The 22103-nt window shown below is 39.3% G+C and overlaps 1 protein-coding gene across 7 annotated transcripts in view; it reads right to left on the reverse strand.

Annotated features, from left to right (window-relative positions):
* Positions 1 to 7388: 7388 nt before the first annotated feature.
* MLH3 (mutL homolog 3) overlaps positions 7389 to 22103 on the reverse strand; it is a 33802-nt gene continuing 19087 nt past the window's right edge. For 5 of the 7 annotated variants that reach the window (XM_072623487.1, XM_072623482.1, XM_072623483.1 and 2 more), the window contains 8 exons: positions 17412 to 17484; positions 14685 to 14756; positions 13296 to 13407; positions 12254 to 12413; positions 10278 to 10301; positions 10090 to 10168; positions 8688 to 8839; positions 7389 to 7817 (listed from right to left, as the gene is read on the reverse strand). In XM_072623487.1, coding sequence (XP_072479588.1) covers positions 7719 to 7817; positions 8688 to 8839; positions 10090 to 10168; positions 10278 to 10301; positions 12254 to 12413; positions 13296 to 13407; positions 14685 to 14756; positions 17412 to 17484 — 771 coding nt within the window. In that variant the 3' untranslated portion in view covers positions 7389 to 7718. Of the gene's footprint in view, positions 7818 to 8687; positions 8840 to 10089; positions 10169 to 10277; positions 10302 to 12253; positions 12414 to 13295; positions 13408 to 14684; positions 14757 to 17411; positions 17485 to 21172; positions 21377 to 22103 lie in introns of those variants that run through there. The other 2 variants (XM_072623485.1, XM_072623489.1) reach the window with 2 other exon arrangements.

Genomic DNA, 22103 nt, shown 5'->3' on the forward strand with positions numbered 1-22103 from the left:
TTCCTTTGGAGTACAGCAGAAAATTATATCAGTAATTTTTTTAGTGGCCCAAGGAAACTTGAGACAAAAGCAGCCTCCTGGTGCTAATAGCTTTTCTGTGAAAATAAATTATTTCTGCCTTGTACTGATTTTGGGCAAGAAGCAACATTGAGCAAGATTCTAAAAGACTGATCTAGAAATTATATGACTCAGAGGTGACTGACTTAACCAGGCCCCAGCTTGTCAATTTATGAAGAAGTACCCAAAGTAAAATCTTCACCAGCTTTCTGGATGAAGTGTCTCCTAGCTACCAATCTCTGGTAATTTTCTCCCTTCCAAAGGCACCAATTCTAACCACTCCCAACTTAACATATAACTATTGTGGTTTGGAAATAAAGCTTGAGGAGTGAGTCAAGAGATTCGAGTAGTAATTTTAGCTCCATAGTTTTATTGAAGGGTATCCCATCTACCTTAGTTTCCTAGAAGAGAAGGGCATTCTTAGGGATATTTTTTTGTTTTTGTTCTATGATGCATTTAGCTATACCTGACAAAATCCCAGAAGGGACCCTTAGTTGTGATAATGCTCCCTTGTTTGGAGTATCTGTTCTGAGCTCTTTTTGGTTGGGTAAATCCTTGTTACCTGGTCCAGCAGACTCTTGAAAATGTAAGTTCTATAAAATTGAACTATATGTAAAGGGAAGTTGAAGGGTCGACATGTTGAGTTGGCTTCATACAGTTCTTTATATCTTCTCCAAGTGGAGGAAGGTTGGATGGAGAGACAGTGATCTGAAGGGCAGAAAATTTGGAACTACACACAGTATTTATTTGCTTGGGCTACCATCCTTTGGGACTCTTTTCTCTACTCCCTCGACCCTCCATTTAGTTTTATCCCCATGCCCAGGGGGAATATTTGTAAATAATACTGTAAAAGTACATATGCCCTTTTCCAAGACTCAGTTCTCACCACCCCCTAAGTTTTTTCTTAATTAAATTTTATTTTCAAACAGATTAGCCTTCTCTCCCACTTCCTTCCACCTTCTCCCCTTTGAGAAAACAAAAAAACCAAAATCCTTGTTTCAAACTTGTACAGTCAAGCAAAACATTTTCACCTTGGCTATGTCTAAAAACATGTCCCAGTCTGTACTCTGAGTTCATCACCTCTGTTTGGAGAGGGGGAGTATGTTTGATTATGACTCCTCAGAATTTGTAGTTGGTCAGTGTGTTGATCAGATTTCTCGTTTTCTTTCTATACATGTATATACACATGTGGCTATATACATGCATATTTATGTGCATATATGTATTGTATGTGTACACACACATGTAGTTTTTTGTTTTAATCTCTCCCACCCTAATTCTGTTCCCTTCCATTAAAAACAGAAGAATAGACACTGGCCATGTCCTAAAAAATACTTGTCTCATTCTTCTGAGTCCTTCCCCATCATCAGGAGCAGGTAGCATGTTTCATCCTTAGTCCTCTGAAATCCTGGTTGGTCATTGTATTGATAAGAGTTCAGCGCAATAGTATTCTGTCATGTTCATATACAATAGCTTGTTCATCCATTCCCCAATTTATGGGCACTACCTTAGATTCCCATTCTTTGTGAACTATATAGTTTTCAATCTTTTGAATTTCTTTTGCTTACGACTAATTCCTCCCTCATGGCCTCCCTTTAACTCTTTCCCCCTTCTCCCTTTTTCTTTGTTTCTCTGCCCCAGCTGTGTGTGTTTCTTCTTCTTTTGACCAGTTCAGAGATGAGAGTGAGGTTCAAGTTTCAGCCACTTCTCCCCACCCCCTCCTTGTTTGTAGTGATGTCTTCTTGTGCATCCTGATGACCGAAGATAATTTTCTCTGACCTTCCTTCCTCCCCTCCCACCACCAGTGTATTTCTTTTCCCCTCTCTTTCCCTTAATATAAAGATAGATATACTCTCAGGCCTTGTCTAACTACTCCCTCTATGGACTCTGATAGTGATAGGATTCAGAGGGCCTCAACATCTCATATTTGAATGCACATACTTTACCTTTTTTTAGTGCATTATTGTCAATTGATGTTTACCTTTTTATGTTTCTCATTACTCTTGTGTGTAAACTTCAAAGTTTCTCCACAGCTCTGGTATTTTCGTCCTCTATTTCTTTAAAGATCCATTTTATTTTCTTGTGTGATGCTATACTCAGTTTTGTTGGGTAGGTTATTGGCTATAAATCCGTATCTTTTGCCTTCAGGAATATTTTTCCATCTTCTCCACTCCTTTATAGAGATGGCTGCTAAATCATGTGTGATCCTGATTCTGGCTTCCCAGTGGTTGAATTCTTTCTGGTTGCCTGTAGTAATTTTTCTCTGTGTCATGGAAGTTGGATTTTTGCTGTGGTATTTCTGGGAGTTTTCATTTTGTTTTGGTTTTTTTCCCCAGGAAGTGACCAGTAGGTCTTTTCTATTTCCACTTTGCCCTCTGGTAGATTTCTTTTAATTTATCTTAAAATATGAAGCCAAGGCTCTTTTTGTGGTAATGGTGTTCCAACAGTCCAATAATTCTTAATTTAAAAAACTTTTTTTTAAGTTTCAAAAAAAACCCAGCCTAGGCCTCATCCCTCAATCTGTTTTTCAGATCAGTCATTTTTGCTATGAGGTATCTTAAATTTTCTTCTATTTTTTCAGCCTTTTGATTTTGTTTGGTATTTGTCTCATAACTTAATTTTTACTGAGCTTTGTAAGCACTCATCTTCTCATAGTGTGATTCTATAAATTCGGGTGGAGAGATTAACTCACGTAACGTCTACATGGGATAAGAATTCCTAGGTAAGACGCAGGAAGGAAATCTTTAAAAGATATTTACCAAGTAAAGTTTTAATCAGCACGAAGTGATAAAGCAAGGAATAAGAAGATGGTGCCTCTGCTTCTTAAATGTGGGACACAGTTTAAACATCTCAAACAACTTGTCTTATTTATTTATTGCTAAAATTATGTAGTTATATTAACGAATGACTCTATAGAACTGCATACGTGTGATACTCTACCTCAATTCAGCAGTTTCCCCTAATGTGACCATATGACCAGTCCACCATCCTCTCATACAATTCCTTGAGTCCTTTACTCCTTTTCTTTGGAGTTCTTCTTCGGTTATATCTCATAACTCACCACACACCTCTTTATTTCCCTTTGCCAGATTAAGCACCCTAGGAAAATCTGAGGAGAGAACCTTTTCACCTGAGAAGATTAGGAGATTCCAAAGAGACTTCTTCATATGGGTTCCCTCTATATGCATTGTCTCCTCAAATTAGACGAGCTAAGTGGATAGAGCACTGAGCTTGGAATCAGGAAGACTCATCTTTGTGAGTTCAAATCTGGCCTCAGTCACTTATCAGCTGTGTGACCTTGGGCAGGTCACTTAACCCTGTTTGCCTCAGTTTCCTCTTCTGTAAGATGAGCTAGAAAAGGAAATGGCAAATTGCTCCAGTATGTCTGCCAAGAGAACCCCACGTGAGGTCACAAAGAGTTGGGCATGACAACAATGAGCTTCTTGAAATCAGAGACTGTCACCTTATTCTATTTCTGTCTCGTGCTTGGCACATAAAAGAAACTTTAAAATCTTTTTCCATTCATTCTTCACTCATTCACTTATTCATTCATCATAGGACACTTTCCCTGCCCCCACCCCCCATCCCTTTTCCTCCCTTGCCTCTGTAATACTTCCTCTTGGCACTCCTCCTACTTGTCTGATGGAACCTCTCCAGACTGATTTGTAGGCATCATCCATGCCCTAATCCCTGACCTTGGGTATCCCCTCCAAGCCTCTATCCTGATCTTCTCTTTCTTCACTCATTTAGTGTTTTTATTAGCTCCCATCGGGCTAATTCTCATTGTTCATACAGGTGACTCCAACCCACATATTTAATGAAGTTCAACAAATTTTTGAAGGTAGACAGAGCACTTGCAATGCATGAGGCACTGTTAGGTGCTGGAATGCACCTTCTATGTATACACATGAGTAAATACATCATAAATACAAGGATATTTCCTGGTGGTGGCAGGGAGAGCATTCAAAAAAGGCCTCATGTTGGAGGCAACACATGCTGACTCTTGAATAGAGCTAAGGATTCCAAGAGACAGGTGAGAAAGATCATCCCAGCTTCCAGGGGTGAGGAACCTATGGCCTCGAGGCTTAAACAGACAGGAGGAGACATGTAAGGGAAGCAGAAAATAGGAACGGGAATATCTGAAAGGAACGAATAAGAAATCAGTTGGGAGAGTTAGTGGGAGCCAACAATGTGGAGAGCTCTAAAGGACAAATTGAGAAGTTCGCATTTTGTCCTATTAGAGAACCAATCACGGGCAGTAACATGTTCAGGCCTGTAGCTTAGGAATATCATCAACTAGATAGCTGTGTGGAGGATGGAGAGGGAAGAGAATGGCAGTAAGACGACTCAGGAAGTGACTGTAGTTGTCCAGGGGACAGACGTTGAACTAGTGGTGGCCATGGAAATGGAGAAATAAGGACTGAGATGTTGTGTAAGTAACTGGAATCTGTAAGACCTGGCAACTGTTTGGATATATGTGGTTTGAGGGATGGTGGAATCAAGCGTGACTCTGAGATGGTGAACCTGAGTGACTAGAAGGATGGTGATGTCTTTGAAAGAAATGAAGAGGAATGGGTTTGGGGGGGAAAACTAATGAGTTCAGTTTTGGACACAGTTTGGACACATTCACTTTGACAGGCTTTGGGCAGCTAGGTGAAGCAGTAGGCCTGGAATCAGGACGACTTATCTTCCTAAATTCAAATCCAGCCTCAGACACTTAACTAGCTGTGTGACCCTGGGCAAATCACTTATTCCTATTTGCCTCAGTTCCCTCTTTTGCAAAATGAGCTGGAGAAGGAAATGGCAAAGCCCTCCAGTATCTTTGCCAAGAAAACCCCCAATGGGGTCATGAAGAGTTGGGCATGATTGAAAAATGACTAAACAGCAACTATGGGGACCATAATAGAGGCTAATCAAGGAAGTATAAAAGGATTGTCAATTGGCAGCAACAGAAGATTCAGGAGCTTGTTAAGAACTGGCATTTCTAAACAACTGAGGCAGGCTTCAAACTCAGGTCTTGCTAGCTCCAAGACCAGCTCAGCTCTCTACCCACTGCACCACCTGATTGCCCACATGCATAGAGGGAAAGGGATGGGCAAGGCATGAATAGCAACAGCACAAGGCAGTGAGGGACTGAAGGGAAGAAAACACTGTATAATTTAACTAGTGAGGGAAGTGAGGTCAAAGCATGGGGGATAACCTGGGAGGAAGGGAGGCATCGGATATCACTTGAGCTGGAAGAATCTGAAAGACTAAAGAAACAGAATAAAAAAATACAACCTCTATTTTGCCATGGTCAAAGTTTCCATAAATATGAACCTGATAAGGCTGCACTGCTGATAAAAAATGTAACTTATTATTCTTAATAACTAAGAAGTTACATATGTAGTAAAACTATCCTCACTTTACACTCTGGAGAAGCCTGTTTCTCTCTAGGGGTGGTGGGACACAGACTTTTATCAGGTTAAATATCGGGAACAATTCCTTGGATGTTAGGGTAGTACAGGTAATGGAACAGGGTATAGAATATCATAACTTCTGCTACAGGAAAGGCAGGCTAGTAAGGTGGACTAAATCACTTATGAAGGTATTTCTAATCCTGGGAGTCTGTGAAAATGTTGGTTCAATACAAGAGCAATGCTTCTCAAACGTCTCCACTTGATGGCCCTCATAAGAGACACTGTGTTATCTCTCTTTTCCAAATTTAAGGTAAAAATTCTCAAAGCAACATTTTACTCATATTATCCAGACTTACAGTTTATTCACAGTACTACTTTTTCCATATGTCTAATCCACTAAGCATTATTGTTAGCCAGAGACACAGAAAATGTTTTTCTAACCAATTCATCTGTCAAGGAAGTAGGAATATATAAAGGAGACTGCTTGGAAGCATTTTGCAAGAAGGAAAAAGCCTATGTTCAGATGGAATTATGCCATGAGTAAGACTGTAGATTATAATTATGCATGGATAATAATAACAGCTAATATTTATATAGCATTTACTCTGTGCCAGGACTGGGTCAAGCACTTTATAATCATCTCATCTGATCCTCACAGCAACTTTGGGAGGTAGATACTATTATTATCCCTACTTTATAGATGAAGAAATTGAGACTTACCCAGGATCACACAGCTAGTAAGTATCAGGCTAAATTTGAACTCAGGTCTTCTTGACTCAAGGCTCATTGCCTCTATCCACTGTGACACCTAGGTGCCTAGATGGAAGTTGCGTTGGACCCAAAAGAACCCCTACCCCTTGAGAAAACTACAAGGGAAATTATGAGAGATTATAACTGCTTGGGGAAAGTTAGGCATCTTACTAAAAGAACAAGTATTGAGATAGGAAGCTTTTAAAAATAAACATCAAAAATCAATGGACTGCCATGGTCAAAAAAATCCATCCCTAAGTGGTCAGGTTCCAGGTGATAAGCTTTTCCATACTTATCTCAGTCAACCCTCAGAACATAGCCTTAGTCTGTGGCCAGTACCCTGCTTTTTCACCCACCATTTCCAACATGATGGAACCTGCTTGTTGGAACCTGTAAGAGCTTACATTCCACCAGCATGGCCTTTGAGAACCCAGCATCATCTCCACATCAGAGTCAGATACTGAAGGAGGACATATGGGAAGAAAAATTGAGGAAGGCCTGTAGCACCTGGGTAGGTTCCCCTTATGAAATGACACAGCTGAGACACAGAATGGGCAGATATGTATGAATCGGTCATGATCTGCACTGTTGGAAGGAACTCTAAATCAGAGAGGTCACAGATCCATTATGAGTATCTCCCTCGCTATAAAAAAAAAAAATCCCAACCCCAGACATCTTTAAGGATAAACTTGATATTTCTGTGGTTGTAAATGCATACAATATCATTAGCTAGACAACTGTTTTAAAGACATCAAAAAAATGGAAACTTGGAATTTTCTCTATCCAGTTTTCATTCCGTTTCTTTTTCTTGACCAACATGACTTACTTCAGTCAGTTCCCTAAAGTCATCTAGTTGAATATGTTGGAAGGGTAAGGACCTTATCTTCAACTAGATGGAAAAAAAATAACATTGTTGGGATTGTTTGTGGAGGAGATTCTTGGTCAGGTATGGGTTGGCCTTGATGGTATCTCAGGCCCTTTTTTGTCATTCAAATAATTGTTATTGTGGGATCGGACTGGGTGGAAGAAGACTTTTTAGGTTTAGGCTTTTAAACTTAGGCAAGGGACAGAGTTCAGGAAAACTATAGTACAGAGAGGGAATAAGGGACTAGCACTGAACATGGATGGCACAGCATTACTAATCCTTGGTAATGCATATTAAATGAAAACTAAACAGATGCCTTTTTTTTAAAAAAATCAATTATCAAATTTTACTCCAAAATAAATTATAAATAGACATGGAAAGATATTTTCAATCTCCTGAGTCATACAAATGTATACACTGATACATTTCCCCTTATGTAGCTTTCATATTTAAATTATTATATGGCAGGCTGCCAACAGAGATGCCCAAGAAAGGATATTATGCTTTTGAAGCCAGTTCTGTGAATTGGGCATGAAAGTGTCACAACCCCAGTGATTCATCCTGCAGGCAACTAACATCCCTTCATCTTCTCACAGGTGTGGGGCTGTCTGGAGAGTTCTGTCTTCATGGAAGTTCACAAGGTGGTTTCAACCTTTGTTTTGCTTTTCATTCTGAGTCTCTACTTTGTTGAACAAATGCCAGGCCCGGGACACTTTACGAAGTTTAGCAAGGTTGGGTTTAGGATACTAGAAAAAAATGGAATTATCATAATTGTTAACATACTAAAGCAAACATGGATACTCAAATCCCAAGTAAATTGTTAATTTTCCAAAGTATATTGAAATCAGGCTTCAGGGAAGACTAAATGAGCAACGTGATAGGTTTGTCCAGGACAAAATGCTCCTCTAACAGTCATGGAACTTAGATTTTTTGTGGTTCAGAATGGGACAAAAGAGTCTTCATGAGCACTAGGGAGTTCAACTGGGCTGTGTACAAAGCTCTAATGCCCATGACTCACTGCAAGAGCAGGAAAGGTAAGCACAATTGGCTCTGGGAACACAGTAATGTGGGCATTCTTAATATGGTCTTATGTTCTGTTTCAGTTAAGATTATAAATGAGAACAGAAAATGTTCTTAATTTAAACCACTCTGTGTCCCTGTAGCATTATCCACACCAAACTTCCTGGGGTGGATCATGACCACAGCCTCAAAATCCCCCATAAACTGGCCAATGCCATTACAATAAGTTACTATCATGGTGAGTGACCAGGTAGCAAGACCATGTTTAGTCAAAAGCTAATTTTCTGTATTCCTACCAAGCCTCTGCAGTGCTAGGAAAAAGAATTGCTGTATCCTATCCAGAAGGACAAGAGCAAGTCAGCACTAGACATGAGGGATCCATAAATCTGTACTTTTACTAATCTCAAGAATACTGAACCGTGTGTGTGTGTGTGTGTGTGTGTGTGTGTGTGTGTGCGCGCGTGCGTGTGTGTTGGCATTTCAAAATGGGTGAGGGAAGAAAAGATGGTAGTTTACTCAAGGGAGGACTGCTCCCTGCCCTTTAAAAGAAAAAGAAAACTCAGTTTCCTCTTCTTCACTCTTAATTACTAAGGTACCTGCTTCTCCTGTTCCAAATGGTCTATGTCTGCTAAGGGCAGCATCGAAGGTCTCCCATGAGCACACTGGAAAGGCAGCTGGCACTGAGATAGAGCCTCAATAAGCCGACAACTCTCCTCTAGGCTCAGGCTGTCATTAAACTTAATAGCTCCTAAAAACAAGAGAGAAGCACAAGAGAAATTTCACACGTACAGTGGAAGCCAGTCCTGACTATCACCCAAATGTCTCCTAAATAAAGGAAAATCCATCTTGGAAAATTTTCTGTTGGTTTTACAATTGCTTGAACCATCACCTAAAACCATGGATGGAACTTATGGCTTCCTGCTTTACCATGCTCCTCAGCCATTCTTTAAGGACACTCTCGTCTTCATAAGAAGATTACATTTTGTGTCCTAGACTAGAGTCATATAATGTGTTTTCAGAGTTCCTCTGAGTGACAAAAGCAGCCTTACTTTCTTTGGAGTAACTAAGCCTTCTGTAATTCAAGTTGTTTTTCAATACTTTCTTTCCTCTGACTCAGGTTCAATCTACAAGTTATGTTAATCTTTCTTCAAAATGTCCCTTCTGATTTGCCATTTTTTTTCTACTTCAACAAATCCCACCATAATGTAAACCTTCACTAGCTCATGCTTATGTTATTATAATAGACTCAATTTGATCTATCGCACAAAAGCAGCAGCCAGAACTTTTCCTCAAATACTATTTTATTTTCCTCCTGCTCAAGATCCCGTATCAAATACCTGGACAATATAGTATGAAAGAAGGTGCACTAGATGTGCAGTTGGAGCCCTAATGGTTCAGATCTTGATTTTGCTACTTTACAAATACATCCCTTGGCCTTAGTTTCCTTCTCTGAAAAACGAGGTGGTTGGAGATCCAATCCAAGGTCAGTTCTAGCTCTAAACTCTATGTGTCAAAACAAAATGTTCCGTTTTGGATTTCAAGGTTTCTATCCCTCGATCTCAATCTAATTTCTTCATACTTCTCTATATGAATCCTTTATTCAAACTAAGCTAATCTAATTGGTGCTCCACACATGTGAACGTTTGGCAGGCCTATGCTCATATCATTCCTTCCATCCATTATAATGTTTTCTTTTTTTTTCTTCTCTCAACTAATACACATTGAGAGTCATTCAAAACGCTTCTTCTAGGAAGGCTGATTCTGTTTGCTCTTCCACTTTGCTCTCCTACTGAACTCCTATATCCAATATCTGTATTAAACTCAAATGATCTTGCTGATACTTTCCTTTGATTGTTTCATATGTGTGTGTTTTTTAATACAGACTGTATGCTTCTAGAGGCATTTTTCCATTTGTCTTACATCCTCCTCTTTCTTCATCTACCTGCCATGAGTGCTTAGCATAGAGCAGATCTTTAATAACTACATTGAGGATCTTACCATGGCAGGCCTGGGATGCTAACACCTTCTGGATGGTGAGTGGCAAAGTCCCTTGAGCTCCTCCTGTAGTCTGAAGCAGCTAAAAGCAGTAGTACATGATTAAACTCTTCTTAGTAGGAACAGAGGGTGATAGATGCCTCCTAAGTGAAACCTCTGCCTGTCCTCCCCCAAACAAAAAAATTGCTTACCTCTACTTGTTCTCGAATAAATTCCTGCAAAGCAAAAAATTAAGTGCAAGTAAGCTGCTGTTATTCTGTCTTTTCTCTACTAAAAAACAAATATTTGAATTGACCCCTTTAAGGACCAGCAGCCTTAAGGAAAGGAAGCTTGGAACATGAGGCTTTATAAAACATAAAGTTGTTTTGAGTTAAGACGTTCTATGAAGATTTAAACGTATCTGTGCAAAGGAGACTCAGTCCAGATACAGCTCCCAACAGCTTATGAGGACACGTAATTGGTAAGAGTGGCTTTGATCATTTATTAAGGGATGGTCTGTTTCTGCTTAAAACTCTAGCCAGAACAAGTGTAATGTTGGACACATATTGTGAATAAAGGCAACTAAGAAAATAATCAATATAACTACAAACTCAACATAACCCACATTTTACAATGATAAACACCAGAAACTTTTCATTCAAGTTTCCACAGTATTTCTTAGGAACTTCCTATCTTTAGAGTAAAAAAAAAATCTATAATACTTAAAAAAATTGTCTGGCATATTTTTGCTCTATTATATATCCTTTTCAACAGTCTCATCAGAGCAGATGATAATTTTTCTTTCTGGCAAGGCTATCTGGGTTAAGTGACTTGCCTAAGGTCACACAGCTAGTGTCAAGTGTCTGAAGGCACATTTGAACTCAGATCCTCCTGACTCCAGGGCCAGTGCTCTATCCACCATGCCACCTAGCTTCCCCCAGCAGATGCTAAAATTATAAATGAACTTAGAAGATATTTCTACCAGACACACTTACTTCCCCCCATGCTACCAATTTGTAAAACCTTTGGAAGTTATGCTAGTCCAGTTACAAGGAAAAGCATTGCTTGAAGACACCGCTCTGTCAACAATTTCTTTACAATAAATCACAGGACTTCTTTATTAGGGATAAAGTGCTTTAGCACAGTGCCTGACACACAGCAAGTGTTTAATAAAGGTTTCCCTCCCTCCCTTCCTTCTTTCCTTCTTCAGCTTCTCCAGGCTCCTATCACTCTTAATTGTCTTTCTTTTAGTTCAGACTTAGAAAATACTCCCTTCTCCTCTTCTCCCTCAGCCATGTTCTAACTCCCAAAGTTACTCAAAGCCAAGGGGTAGACACTGCACTGCTTCAAAATCACAGCCATGTTTCTTCCAAGAGAACAAACAAACAGAAACCAAGCGACCCAGTTATCAAAGTTATTACAACAGAGACAAATACTGACTCCTCTCACATTCTCTACCATTGGTGCTTCCAGAAACTAACACATTTAGATTAAAAATTTCAGCTAGCAAAGTCTGGATACAATTCCCTGATCAGTTCCTTGCCCAACATTACACTGAAAAGGGAGTGCATGTGTGCATGTGTGGGGGGCGGAGAATGTTGTGAGAAAAGAGCTTTGGAAATTATAAATCTTCATATAAATGTGAGCTATCATTACTATTATTAATAATACCAGTGCAACTATTACAACTGTTATGTTCAACTAATGTTAAATGATTTGTTCTTTTAACTGGGAGCATGTTAGTGACTTGTTCCATCTGCCAGAAGTCAAGGGGTTACTCCTCCTCTGATATATAGTAAAGCCATTCCAGTTCCCTTCATAATCAACAAAAAATTATCTCGATCAGTCTGGTTGAACATGAGTAAGATTTTCTGGTCATCATAAGCTTGATTTCAAACCGAACAGTCTTTGATGTGTGTGCTGCAAAATTTTTGTTTTAGATTTCTAGTTTATAGAGACTGAATAGCAAAGTCTATTAATGAAAAAAAAAAAGGCGGGAGTGGGGAGGGTTAGGGTAAAAATCCCACAGTAAAGACTGCTGAGAGAATGAGTATAGCAAAGGACACCTTATCCAATCTATGAAGATGTAGCCAGGTCAACCTCATGGCCTTTATTTTGAAAAGCCCCTGGCCTCTCCAGACAGAATGCACTAGGACCAGCCCAAAGCAACCTTCCCAGCACATCTCACCTCCAGGATACTTTTTGTCACAGTAGGTCTTCCCCTCCGGACTTCATTGGCTTCTCTTTCTACAAAGCAGAGTGGCACCTCTCCCACAAGGATATGGGAGCTGGGGGCTTCTGGAAATATCAATTTCAGGCCCAGATCTTCCATGCCCTTATGGTAACACCTAAAGAGATGAATAGTCTCCAATGTACTCACTAGAGTATATCAAAGACTGCTTTTGAAGAAGAGTCTTTTGTTCCTATTTCAATTACAAATACTCTGTAATTTTTCAGAAATTGTCCTCGTTTTTAAAAGCTTCTCTCATAATTAGTGTTCTTTTAGGGTTTTACTATTATAGGATTTACTATTATACTATCTCCCCACAGTAACCTCTACTTATTCCCCATTTCATTCAAGGAAACAACAGTCCTAAGAGATTTAAAATACCAGGATTTACTTTTCTCTTTCACTTGGAGAGTTACTCATTTCTGATAGCTGATTTCAACTGGCTCTTAAAGAAGCCTGGCACCAAAACAAAGGGTTCAGAATGTTTTAAATCAGCATGAAAGCAGGGAAGTAATTAATGGCTGCTGGATCTGAGAAGTTCCTGATTAAGTGGATGTAAATAACTGGATCTGCAGCGAATCTAAATTATGCCCTAGGAGAAATGAAGTATTGGCAGTAGCCTTATTTCCAAATCTGAAATGAATAAGAGACAATTCTCTCCTTCCATTTCCATAAACGTCTGTTATTATCCCAGGAGCTGGGAAAGGTCTTATCGAGGGAATCGTTATATGATTGATCCCTGCCATGCTCCTCCGTGCTAGATTTCCTCCAACGTAATTAGGAACCACATCTAAGGAATGAGAACACACTGATACAAAGCAGAATGGAGCAATTATGGCTGTAATGCTGTTTGCAGAGAGACAGGAAGAGTGAGCACTCTGTTCCAAGAAAGGGTGGAAATGATCTAAGTTCTAGTTGCTGGACCAGAGTACGAGGCACACTCTATCCTGTACTCAATATCATATCCTTAAAATGTTCATCAGTTGAGCATGGTACTAACTGTAAAAGCCTCTTCTGTTCCTCTGTCACCGTGACCTCCATTGGCGGGTAGATGGTAGAAGACAGCAGTTTCTTGTGGTGAAAGCTTTTTGGCTGTTCCTTCTCATAGGAATCTATTGGCAGAAAGTTTAATAGGTGGGAACAAGGAGAAATAAGACCAAGCATGAAATATGATAGAGCATAATAATGTTAATTAGTCTACTGCCTAGTTTTAGACCAAGAGTTTTTAACTTCAGAGGTTTAGGTTTCAGCCTTTTGGAAGACTCCAAATAGAATCCTGCCTGTCCACACATTTGCATAGTGACTGGGCAATCTAAGAAATCTTCATCTTCTATACAAAAGATGCAACTTCACACACACGTAGACGACTCTTGTTGTCTATACATGCAGACAGTCAACAGCGACTACTTTTTCACTGAAACCACTGAATATTGTGGGGACTTGGGAAAGAATAACAAGTTTTCCAGTACAACCCTTGAGATTTTATCAGTTATTTCCAAGAGGTCACTAGAGAAGACAGCTCAGTCTAGACAGCACTGCAATGAAATTTCTGTAACTGGGATACTGCAACATATTGTCTCTTTCTTAGGCCTTCCTCTTTAAAAGAGAAGTGAAAAATAGCATGGAAAATGTTACATTTCTACTCAATAAAATCATCCATCTCTACCCTTTCCTAATTCAGTCACTAGTGTTTTTCATTACTTAACCGCAAAAGTAAAGCTTTTCTGTAATTTCATCTGTTGGAGAGCACACAGTCTGATGATGAGAAAAATGGTCTATGGTGTTTTTAGAAGGCATACCAATCCTTCTGGGATTCTAGAAACCGTTTCCCAATGAACAAGGAAGTGGAAGGGCCAGCCTCAGTGACCTAAACTTAATTTGAGTGTTTGAGTCATGAATAAGAAACCTTAGGTGCCAGTGGGCACATGTCATAAGCCTCTGACCATAACTACAACCCTCCTGTCCGCATGAGGGGTCTGACTGTTATGTTCTTAACTTAAAGTAGAGATCATGAAAGGGCCTTTCTTCAAGTTACCCATTCCCTGGGTACTTCTTGGTGTGTCCCTGCTGAGAAGTCAGTCATCTCCATTATTCCACGCCATTTGTTGTTGTTCAGTTGTTTCAGTCACATCCAACTCCCCATAACGCCATTTTGGGATTTTCTTGGTAAAGATACTGGTGAGGTTTGCCATTCCTTCTCCAGCTCACTTTACAGATGAGGAAACTGAAGTAAACAGGGGGAAGTGACTTGCCCAGGGGACACACAGCTAGTAAGCGTCTGAGGCCAGATTTGAACTCAGGAAGATGAATCTCCCTAACTCCAGGGCCAGGCCCTCTATCCACTGCACCTCCTAGCTGCCCTATAATTGTTACCGCAATTAAGTCTTACCACAAATGAGCTGCTCTAAGCGAATTCTCTCATGGGCAGCATGCTGATCTACCAACACAAGCAGGTTTCCACCTAGGAAAATCAGAAGAAATGAGGACCATTTGCATCCCAAATTCGGTAGAATGAGAATAAAAGAATGATTTTATATAGAGCAACAAAGCTGAGTGAAATCACTTCACACTACAAGTGCAAGATGAAACAAGGTTAACTAAATAGCAACAGTATACGTTTAGCTTTCCAAAGTACTGGAATTGTGATGAAGATGCTCACAAAACCTACTTTCAGAATCAGTATTTCCATATGGGCATTCCCTTCAGCTATACAGATCTAAGCCTTTCTGTGCTTAGGATGATTTCCATGAGTATCTTAGGCTAAAAAAGCTTCCTCACCCAGGAGCCAACCATCCAGTGATGAGGCTCTCTGAATTCTGCTAGGCTGGTTCTCAGATGATTTTGCTGGAACCATATTGGCAGCCTTTCCAGCTTGGTAGAGGATGTCACAGGCTGTACTTTATCAATATATCCTTCAAGAACCAATATTCATGTCTATGCCATGATGCAGCTTAGGAATATTTTAATGCCTTTTTAAAAAAAGGCACTGAATTTATTTCTGATGAGAGAATGTTGTCAGCATTCACTAAAGATTAAACCCTACACTTATATGCTTTATTAGTTTTAATTTGATAAAATGGAGTTTCATTAAACACCACATTAAAATAATTTGAATTGACTGCGTACTACTTTGAGATCCATCAAGACTGTGATTTTTATCTCATCTGAAGAGCATCCAAACATCTTGGCAGAAGGCCATAGGATACTGTATCTCAGGTTATGTTTCTTTTTCAATGTGTAGGAAAATGAAGTAAAAAAAAATCCCATGCTCTTTCTGTTGTGATAGCAGAATTAGTCTTCCTAAATACAATAGGAACATCTGCAGCCATATTCTTCAACATGTCATCTTGGCTTTTTCTCATGAGGACTTGTCATGAACATCTTGCTGTAAGAAGTAACTTTGGCTGACATTACTGTTTTATGTTAGAACTTTACTGCTCTGGCCAAGGGCCACTGCAAGAATTAAAGTTTATTAGAACAGCTTAAAAATGAAATTCTGTTCTTGAAATTTGTTGAAGTAGATTATGCCAAATGGCTATTTGCTCTTCCTCCCACTTAAGAGATGAAAGATGCTGCCTCTAGGACACTCTTGAGCCCAGGGCATGAGAGGTTAAGTCTAGAAAAAGAAGCAGGTTTTTTTTGTACTGGAGTTCCCCAGTGCTGTAATTTAAACTCCTCTGAGGACGAGAGTTGCAGCTGGTTGTGATGAATACTGTACATCCTGTGCTGGGCAACACAACTGAATAAATAATCAACTATGAGGCAATAACATCCAATATGAACCTGACGCCAATGTTCATTAGTTACTAAGAGTAAGGGATGCTATGAAATCAGGACCACACCCACCCTTGGCCTATCTAGAAGGATATTTGTTCTTTCTTCTGATTATAGTTCTCCTTCCATTTTTCACTTCTTAGATATAAAAGGAGATAGGACAGTGACCCTATTTATATCAGAAACTATATATATTTTATATAACCTTTGTCTTCTGGGCTTCATAGCTAGATAATCGTATTTAACTATAGTTGAACTAAGGAACGTGAAATGTCAAGCTAGAGGTACTCAGTTATCTGTAATTTAGAACAATAATTTGCTTGCCCACATAACAAAATACAAGTGCAAATGCCAAAAGTAAAGGAAGTAAGTTACAAGTTTTGTACATATTTTTGTATTCATAGAACTAAAAAAATTTATTAAAAAAAAAAAAAAACCTGGACAGTGGAAAAACTTTTGGTATTTTGACTTGTAAAAATACCAAAGTTATCTTAGCATACCTTAGAAGCTTCTAATAAAAACTAATTAAAAGTGTTATGAAGTCTAAAGTTTAACATTATCCTTTTCTCAATAGGTTTGAAACAAAATTAATTCACCATCTTCCCACCAAATCCTGTTCTCTCTCCCACTTCACCAGCACTGTCAAGGGCACCACCATCCTTCCAGCTACTCAGGTTTCTAATCCTGGTGTCATCCTCGACTCCTGATGCACGCTCACCCCCATATATCCAATTTGTTTTCAAGTCTTCTCATTTCTAACCTTACAACATATCTTATAAATCTGCTCTTTTCTTTACTCACACAGCTGCCATCCTGTTTGAGGTCCTCATCATGTTACACCTGCAAAAGCTTTCTGGTTGGTCTTCTTGCCTTCATTCTCGCCCTACTACAATCTATCCTCCACTAAGCTTCCAAACTGATTTCCGTAGAGTGTACCTCTACTCAATAAATTCCAGCGGCTCCTGATGACCCCAAGATCAAACGGAACATGCTGTTTGGCATTTAAAGCCCTTCACAACCGGAAACCTTACTTTCTCAAATCTTAACAATTTTCTTCCCTCAATGTACTCTATGGTTCAGCTACATCATTACTTATCATTCCTAGTTGTTTATTAGAACAGATCCAAAGGAATTATATACTATATACATACTTGCAACAACTATATTTATTTTAAAATATCCTCTATTTAAAAAATTTCAGAATTTTGATAATTTTTCTCCCTCCCAGTTGGTTTAAATCAGCAATATTTAATTGTATACACAAAATTTCCTTAAATTAAGGTCATGCATTTCTTAACTGAAGGTCAATAGAGTATTAATCAAGGGCAGGCTCTGTTCTTACCTGCCTCACCATGCTCTTCCTGCTTTGTACTCATTAGACAGGCAATAAACTTATTATCCACTTGCTGGAGAACCTGCCAAATATTCAAATTAACAGCACAACAATGGTACAAAGGAGTTAGAAACCACAACAACAGGTTTAATATCAATATATCTTTCTATTTAAAAAAATCAAGGCAGTGTTAGTTTAGGGTTATCGTTGGAATCTCAAACATTCCTCTAAAATGAGATTGATTTTAAAGGAAAATAAAGTGTAAGTGTGTGTGTGTGTGTGTGTGTGTGTGTGTGTGTGTGTGTGCGTGCGCTCAAAAATAACTCTGAGGTTTTACACCAGCCCAATCTGGGGTACAAAGATGGTCTACATTTAGAGGACTATTATATCTCACTGATGTTCAGTCATGCTAAAGCTCCAGCCTCCTTTTCTAACTTTATCTGCCACTACTCCACTACATTTGCAACAATGCACCAACCACACCGGACTGGTTCCTGAATACCTTTACCCCTGCACCAAAGCTCATGTTCTCTTCTCTTACAATATTTTCTCCTCACAGCTCCACTTGTTAAATCCTATCAACCTCTCAAAGTCTAGTTTCATGTACTTTCTCCATGAAAATTTACTTCCTTGACTGAAATGGATTTCTCCTTCTTATGAACCCCAATTCACTTATATATCTCTTTTTATGGCATATACCACATAGTCTCCCTTGTACTACATTTATTTTTTTTAACTTGCCCTATCCCTTCTACTGGATTAACTGTAAACTGCTGGAGGCTAAAGGTGGTATGTTTCTAACATTTACAGCATGTTTATAACTACCTTGAGCTAGTGCTCAAAAACATTTACTTGAAATGAATCACATACAAATCTAGAATTTAAGAGGAGTGAAAAAGTTCTTTAAAAATGTAGAGAATTTAATCATAATGTTAAGTTTTAAAATTCAAGTGGACAGATGAAAATGAAGCTTGATAAGATACAGAATTCAGGCTGATATGTTGTGGCAGTCAATGGGAAAGATAAAAATGCTGAAGACATAGGGAGTGATAGACACACAAAAGAGAAAAAATAAGGATATAGAAAAACAGGGCAAAAAGAGATAATCATGGTTGAGAGGCAGTGTGTCACAGTGAATAGAGTGCTGGACTTGGATCACAAAGACCTGTAATTCCAATTCTGCCCCTGCCCTTCATTATGCATGGGCAAGTCACTCAACCTCTTAAAACCACTTAAACTCTTAAGTTTTCTCATCAGTGAAATGGGAATAATAATATCTATAGTAACTACCTCACAGGGTTATTATGTGGCTCAAATGAGATGTTTATAAAGATTAAATAGATTATATGAAAATAAAAAGCTTCTGCACAAACAAAAATGCATCCAGGATAAGGAGGGAAGTAGATGAATGGGAAAAAAAATCAAATTTCTCAGTTAGAGTTTGATAAGAGACTGAGGTGGGATTTGAACTCAGGACTTCCTGATTCCAGGCCCAGCACTCTAAGTCCTTATTGTGCCACCAAGCTATCTCAAATAATAAGAGAAATAATAAGGTAAAGGACACAGGGAGAAATTGAGGTAATATAAAACAAAAGATATTAATATCATTTTATTTAAAAAAATTTCATCCCTTAACCCACAGCTATGAGAGGTATATGATCTACTTCTCTTTTAACTTTTCTACTATATGATGTTTAATATTCAGGTCACATATCCACTTTGGATCTATTGTGGAATATGGTATATGGTATAAGATGTGAGTGTGAGCCTAATTTCTTCCAGACTGCTTTCTAGTTTCCCCAACAGTTATTATAACAGAGAGTCTCATATTTTTTTTAATGCTTTCTACAAAGAGTGGGCCAGTAAAATCCATTCCCTCCTAACTCTAGGGTCCTAGCTTGACCAAAGTGTGCGAAGTCGTCATGTACAACTTTCCCACCTGTGGTGCAGTGTGCTCTGGGCAGCACTATCTGCTTGTTGGTACCACATGTGGAATCAGTGACAGTCCAGGCCAGTGTCCTCTACAAAACTCCAACATCTGCCCTCATCTGAAGAGAAGGCCACTTGCGGGGGCCCTGAGTCCTTTGGCTTGGCTGCTTGCTTCTTGGCTTTGGACCATTCTCACCATCTTCTCCACAGGCTGCTGAGGCAGTCCAGTTCACACATGCCACTGGCATACTGCCTGGTGGGAATCCCAGTCTCACAGTTTAGCTGCCACTCACTTAGTCTAGTTCCCTGGGTGTCACAAATAGCCTCCATCTCTTCCTATCAGGCATATTTACATCATCAGTATCATATGGCCTTGAAGATAAGGTACCTGTATCCTTTCCTGACTGGCAGTGAATAGAATTTACAGCGTGTTGCTCCTCATCTCTGGCAAGAAACATCTAACTTGACACTGTTTGGAATGTAAGCTGGGGATGGTTGTCAGTTCACAACATTGCTCTGTATACATAATCTTCGAACTTACCAATTTCTCCTGTATGTATTTTGTTGTACAAAGGTGTTAGCACATTGTCTCGCCTATTAGATCATGAGTGCTCTGAGGGCAGGGGCTCTTTCTGACTGTCTTTATATCCCCAGAACTTAGTATGGTAGCCGACCCTCAGGAAGGGTTTAGCACATGCTTGTTGGCTTGACTTCTCTATGACATTCTGCTTCAAATCTTGTCAGGGTAACAATCTTCCTGTTGCTTAGCCTCTGCAGGCAAATGCAACTTAATTCTGGAGCATATGTCCCTCTTGGTACAGGACTGCTTTCAAGCTCTCCAGGCTATAAGCTATTTGTATGCTGGACAAAAAGCTTGTTTGTATTTGCATGGGCAAATACTGGTACATATGTGAAACAGCAGAATTTGTGAACCTGGTACAAGTCAATTTGCAAACTCTTGTTCACATTTGTCTGTCCACAGACCTCCGAAAGGTAACTGCCCCCTTCATCACAGATGGCCCCTCAGTAATTTGTATTTCTCTAATTATTAGTGATTTAGATACTTTTTTCACAGGCTATTAATAGCTTGGATATCTTCCTTTGAAAACTGCCTGTTCACATCCTTTGATCACTTACTAAGCGGGGAATGACTCCTAACTCTTACAAGTTTCAATCAGTTTCCTGAATATCTTAGAAATGAGGCTTTTATCTGAGAAACTTGCTGCAAAGATTTTTTCCCCATTTATTTGCTTCTTTAATTTTAATTGCACTTTTCTTGCAAAGACTTTTTAATTTTATGCAATCAAAATTTTCCACTTTTCTGTGTTCCTCTTTGTCTCTTATTAATTCATGAACTCTTCCCTCATCCATAGATCTGACAGATAATTTCTTCTTTATTCTTCTAAATTATGATGTCACAATGACGTATTTGCAAATATTGAGTTTTTGACCCAATAGCTAGGATCTCTGGGTTTATCAAATGCTGGATGGGCCTGTTTGCTTCTGTATATTGTATGACTAATCTGTTCTACCGGTCAACCTCTCCACTTCATAACTAGTACCAGGCTGCTTTGCTAATTACTGCTCTTTAGCGTAGTCTGGGATATGGTACTGATAGCACTGCATGTTACATCCTTAGTCTCCACCATCACTTCTATGTAAGGTTTTATGAGTCCAGGTAGCATTCACCCATAGGTAATCAATCATAAAGGAACACTCACTGTTTTGGTGGCCCAGGGCAACCTTTTATTGTTGGTCCCATCTTTCTTTTACTAATGCTGGTGCTACATATAAACCTTAGTTTCTGCAACCCCAAAGCTGCATTTTCTTCACAAGTTTATTAATGGAAAGTAGAAGTGTTCCTCTGGTTGTCTCCCAATAATGTTCGTGGACATTAATAAAGACTTCATAGTCTTTATTCCTTAGTGTTATGGTCTCCAGATAGCATGGTTTTGTCCATGGTTCTATCTCTTCCCAGAGTTCCGTGGTTTTTCAGGGTGTGAAAATGCATTCACAATGTGGCTTCCTTGCCTTATTTTCTTGGCCTACACATGAGAGGGATGTTTCAGAGTTAGCTGAGGTTTGGCCTTCCTGGTGACAATCCCTCTTTATAGCTGAACACCTGTTGTGTGACTTATGTGCTATGTTCATCAGCTGGTAGAAATGTGGTCGATTCCACTGCATCTCAAACATGGCTGGTGCTACATGCACGTGCAGGTTGTACCTCTACTTCTCCTCACCTACTGCAACATGATCACATCCTCATCCTCAGTCGCCTCTGTTGCTTTGCATCTCAGTCTCTATAGCCTGCTATCTGTTCAAATCACAAACTCAGTTGTTGTTTCCTTCTTTGTTTTGAACTGTACAATGACTGAGTGTGACATACACTTCTTGTAAAATCTCAGATCATCAGTTTGACTCTCTAGGCTTTGTGCATATTCTTGTCACATGATGTCAGGCTGTCTGGCCTTCGCCCCTGTACCAGTCCCTATGTTCCTTCATGAAGTTTTTCATCAACATTCCCGTCTTCTCTAAGTCAGAGGCCTGAACATTCTACACTGAGTTGATCACAGGATTGATCTCAGCTTTCCAGTTTAAGATATTCTTCCACAAGAAGACATTTAAACTCAGTCTCCTGTACAGGAGGTGTTCTGCTGTCCTACTGTGGAAATTTAGATTAAGCCCAATCTACAGGCTTGGCTCCCTTTTCTGCCACAGGGGACCTAGCTCTGGCCCTGTTCATGGGTAAGTTGTCTTTTCTGACTTGATCAC

The sequence above is a fragment of the Notamacropus eugenii genome, chromosome 7, assembly GCF_028372415.1.
Source record: "Notamacropus eugenii isolate mMacEug1 chromosome 7, mMacEug1.pri_v2, whole genome shotgun sequence".
Lineage (NCBI taxonomy): Eukaryota > Metazoa > Chordata > Mammalia > Diprotodontia > Macropodidae > Notamacropus > Notamacropus eugenii.